This window comes from Sinocyclocheilus anshuiensis, unplaced genomic scaffold, assembly GCF_001515605.1.
Source record: "Sinocyclocheilus anshuiensis isolate Anshui unplaced genomic scaffold, SAMN03320099.WGS_v1.1 scaffold102, whole genome shotgun sequence".
Lineage (NCBI taxonomy): Eukaryota > Metazoa > Chordata > Actinopteri > Cypriniformes > Cyprinidae > Sinocyclocheilus > Sinocyclocheilus anshuiensis.
Window position 1 is genome coordinate 183,085 of NW_015542330.1, and position 4,920 is coordinate 188,004.

Below are 4,920 nucleotides of genomic sequence, written 5' to 3' on the forward strand. Positions count from 1 at the left end.
TTTTATATTTTAAACAGGTCATTAGCAATATATATATATATATATATTTTGTTATTTTCTCTCCACACGCTTGCTTGCTTACTCTCACCTACAGTATTTTATTCTCGGTAGTACTTAATTTTAACAGGTTTTTAACAGTTTTTTTCTTTGATAGTTATTTAGATGTGGAGATTTATTAACTGTTGTGTTTTCTTTTATTATTGTACTTCACTGTACAGTTTATTAGCAGTTTGAACAATATTTTGTCTTTCTTTTTGCTTTCTATCGCAGGCACCTCTACCGTCTGCACACCCGAACAGTACAAAGACTGCGCTGATCCAGCTTTAGGTAAGAGGACGTCAGGAGTGATTTGTGTATTTTTATAATAATATTTATTTCTATCAGTACTAAGTAATGTGTAAAACCATGATTCTATATGATTAATTAAAATATGCTTATTCAAATTTTTGTAATAATAAAAACAACAATCATTGACAGATTTTCTAGTGGAGAAGGACAACGATTACTGCGTTTGCGAGACGCCGTGCAACATGACTCGATACGGTAAAGAGCTGTCCATGGTGAAGATACCCAGCAAGGCTTCGGCCAAATATCTCGCCAAGAAGTTCAACAAAACTGAACAGTATATTGCGTAAGTTTACATTCACATTTAACTTAGTTACACATTGAATTTGATTTCATTTCTGCATTGGTTTTTTGTATTAATATCCTGGAAAAAGTTTATCTGAACAGTCATGCATTGCGTTTCATCTTACAGCGACAACATATTGGTGCTGGATATCTTTTTTGAGGCTCTGAACTATGAGAAAATTGAACAAAAGAAAGCCTATGAAGTGGCTGGATTACTTGGTAAGTGTGCAGAAAATTCACAAATGCTACACCAGTATGGAAAATCGAGTTGTCTTCTGCTTTAATATTTGACTTTTTATTATATTTTTATATTCTCTCAGGTGATATTGGTGGTCAGATGGGTCTGTTTATAGGAGCCAGTGTCTTGACCATATTGGAGATATTTGATTATTTGTATGAGGTCTGTTGCATTCTTGCTTGACTACTTCGTCATTTCTTTTCATGTGCTCATGGTTACAAATAATTTACTTATAGTATATTTAGGTTGGCTTGAGAAAGCCAACCTACTGATCTGCTATTTAAGCTTCTTCTTATTATTATTCTTATGAGACTAAATTTCTGAACGCTACTCCTCCTAGAGCTTTCAAGCTAGAACCACCAAACTCAGCCCAGCTCTTCAGACTGATCTTACTCGGGTTGCTATATCTTTACAGACTGATCCGACTTACTTTTCATCAAACTGAAGATTAAAAATCATAAAAATCATAAAACAATATGCTAGTAACATGCTAATCATGCTAGAAACATGCTAGCGACATGCTAGTAACTTGCTAATCATGTTAGCGACATGCTAGTTACTTGCTAATCATGCTAGCAACATGCTAGTAACATGTTAATCATGCTAGAAACATGCTAGCGACATGCTAGTAACTTGCTAATCATGTTAGCGACATGCTAGTTACTTGCTAATCATGCTAGCAACATGCTAGTAACATGTTAATCATGCTAGAAACATGCTAGCGACATGCTAGTAACTTGCTAATCATGTTAGCGACATGCTAGTTACTTGCTAATCATGCTAGCAACATGCTAGTAACATGTTAATCATGCTAGAAACATGCTAGCGACATGCTAGTAACTTGCTAATCATGTTAGCGACATGCTAGTTACTTGCTAATCATGCTAGCAACATGCTAATCATGCTAGAATCATGCTAGCGACATGCTAGTCACTTTGCTAATCATGCTAGAAACATGCCAACGACAAGCTAGTAACTTGCTAATCATGCTAGCATGCTAATCATGCTAGCAACATGCTAGTAACATGTTAATCATGCTAGAAACATGCTAGCGACATGCTAGTAACTTGATAATCATGCTAACGACATGCTAGTCACTTTCTAATCATGCTAGCAACATGCTAGGAGCATGCTTATCATGCTAGAAACATGCTAGCAACATGCTAGTAACTTGGTAATCTTGTTAGCAAACATTTTAATCATGCTAGAAACATATTAGCGACATGCTAGTAACTTGGTAATCTTGTTAGCAACATGTTAATCATGCTAGAAACATACTAGCGACATGCTAGTAAATTGCTAATCATGCCAGCAATATACTAGTAAAAGGCTAATCATGTTAAAAACATGCTAATCATGCTAGAAACATGTTATCAACATCTATCTAATCTATCAACATTTCAAACTTCAGGCTTTTACAACTGCTTTAAACTTTGAGCCTAGGCTCTCTCAAGCCAACCTAAAGTTTGTCTTGACTAACTTTTTTATCTAGTTTATAAATGTTGCACCATTTTGCAGGTTTTTAAGGAGAAAGTGCTGGGACCATTTTTACGCAAGAGACGGCCACATCGGAGCGCTAGTGACAATCTGGTAATTGTGCTTCCTGTGTTGCTCTGCATGCGAAAAAAATGGTGTCATTGTGTTGAGTGACACAAAAATAAGTTCTGTGTTTTGTTGATATTTTTAGTATTTCTGTTTGTTTGGATTGTCCTCTTGAATGCTGCATGCATCTACTTGCCTTTTGTCTTTGGCTCAAATTCTGGGAAATGATTGATGAAGATGGCCTTACCACAAAAGACATCGTCTTATGTTTGAATAAGGACAAAAATCAAAACCAGAAACGGGGAAGTTTTCGAAATGTTAAGTGTGTTCATCACCCTTTGCTTGTGACAAACCTTGTATCCGATTTAGATCAAATGAGCAGATGATTTGTGCTCTTCATTGAATAAATTAGAACTCATGTCACCTAATTAATATTCACAGCCCAGCTAATAATAAGGTTTATATATGTTTTCGCTCTGTCCTTCAGGTCATGCCTATGGCCTTGCATGGCTATACATTGGTTGACTTTTTATTTATTTCATATAAAGAAGTGGAGTGTAGACAGAAAATTAAGGATGAGAAAGGAGGAATGGGATCGAGACACGCTTCAACAGCTCATACATACAGTATTTATTTAGCCCAGACTCAGCGCTTGTGATCTGTTAGTGAAGTAGTGTTAATTTTATTTATTTACTTCAAAATGTTTTATTTAGTTAGTTAGAAAGTTAGAGGTTCTGGAACACCAAGAACATTCTGGGTTCAGGATTTCTTTTCCAGCGCCTGGATTCTAACACTGATGAAAGGATAATATTTCATCCAAGAAGCTTTTTTCCCCCTATGTTCAGATTAACGTTTTTACAAAAACATTAAAAATGTCATCATTTACTCATCTTCATATCATTCCAAACCTGTATGACTCTCTTTATTCCTTCCAAGGAACATAAATGATGTTCTGTGTTCTTTGGCATAAAGTGAAAGCATATAATCACTCAAGTCGAGCACTTCTACAGTAGGACTCTTATTATGGTGATTTTAGGTTGTTTTTGAAACTTGACACAGCCGTGTTGATGTTGTATGATAAAGAGCTGTTGCAGAAGATGAGTAAATGATGACCGAATGTTTTTTTTTTTTTTTTTAGATGAGCAAACTGCAATATGACAGAACACTTAAATAGTGTACCACAACATCAGCGTCATTCACCATTATTGTACCATATCATACCATAGCAGACAAAATCATGTACCCATTCCCAGCATGCACCAGGACATCACTGATCATACATTGGAATACACTGACGAGACTTTAGAATTGACAGTGTGAAATTAGTCTGGGTAAGCTTGGTATTCAAAATGTTTACCACTGTAAAGTATGCTCATGATTTTGAAATCATAGTTCAGGTGCTGTTTTATTGTTTTATATTATGTTTTGAAGTTATTGTCATCCATTAAAATAACTTGATGAAACATTAAAATGCCTATTTTAGAGAAACAACGTGATTTTAAACCGTTGGACCATTGCTTTTCAGCACGGTATTATTTTGTCATAAATCTGGTGATGGTCAATTCATTTTCAAATCAAAAGAAATTAAAAAATGTTTAAATATATTTTTATATAAATGTAATTACATATGTTTAAATATATTTAATTAGTAAATATATTTAAATATATTTGTTTAATGAGGAATATTTAGTTTCATTTTTACAGTGCAGTAAGTTGGAAGTGAATTGGCCTCAGCCTGGGTTTGGTCATCTTCATCTCTTTCCATCATGTTTATTCCAGGATTTCCCCGAGAATCCCACCAGCCCTGGTGTCACGCCTAACCATGTCCCCAGGTAGCGCCGCCATTAATAATATTCCAGAAGCATTTCACTGTCCTTCTTTAAAATCCTTGCATTATTCACGCCATTTCGAGTCTCTTCCCTTCGTGACATTTAATGTCAGTAGTTCTAGACATGCACAGATGTCATTGTTACGCATTCTAAGATCCCTTTTTCAAAACCCTGTAGCTTTCCAGATGGAGATGATGTTTTGCAGAAGTCCAGGTAAAACGACACGCGTAGCTTTCTTTTGCTTTTATTCTCAGTCGTCTTTTAATTTCTGTTTTCCTTCCAACGTTTTGTTTCTTTTTTTCCCAAAAATGTTACTGTTTTACATCAAATATATATATTTTTGTATCTTAATTACACTACCGTTCAAAAGTCTGGGGTCAGTGAAATTACATGTATATTAAAATATGTAAAATATCAAAATAAAATATCAAAAGTAGTAAATTAAATTGGTTGAAAGTGACAGTAAAGGAATTTACATTGTTACAAATACATTTGTTTTCTTTACATTTCTATTTATTCAAAAAAAGAAATCCTGAAAAAAATTTATATTTATTAAAAAAAAAAAATCCTGAAAAAAACTGTTTTCAACATTAATAATAATAAATATAAATGTTTCTTGAGCAGCAAATCAGCATATTAGAATGATTTCTGAATGATGTGACACTGGAGACTGCAGTAATG

The 4,920-nt window shown here is 34.3% G+C and overlaps 1 protein-coding gene across 2 annotated transcripts in view; it reads left to right on the forward strand.

The window, feature by feature from the left end:
* Window positions 1–4,920, forward strand: part of LOC107690973 (acid-sensing ion channel 1-like) — an 86,095-nt gene that overhangs the window by 77,095 nt on the left and 4,080 nt on the right. The window contains exons 5-11 of one of the 2 annotated variants that reach the window (XM_016489415.1): window positions 271–327; window positions 478–631; window positions 758–849; window positions 951–1,030; window positions 2,387–2,458; window positions 4,190–4,242; window positions 4,417–4,452. In XM_016489415.1, the coding sequence (XP_016344901.1) occupies window positions 271–327; window positions 478–631; window positions 758–849; window positions 951–1,030; window positions 2,387–2,458; window positions 4,190–4,242; window positions 4,417–4,452 (544 nt within the window). The remainder of the gene's footprint in view (window positions 1–270; window positions 328–477; window positions 632–757; window positions 850–950; window positions 1,031–2,386; window positions 2,459–4,189; window positions 4,243–4,416; window positions 4,453–4,920) is intronic. The other variant, XM_016489416.1, reaches the window with a different exon arrangement.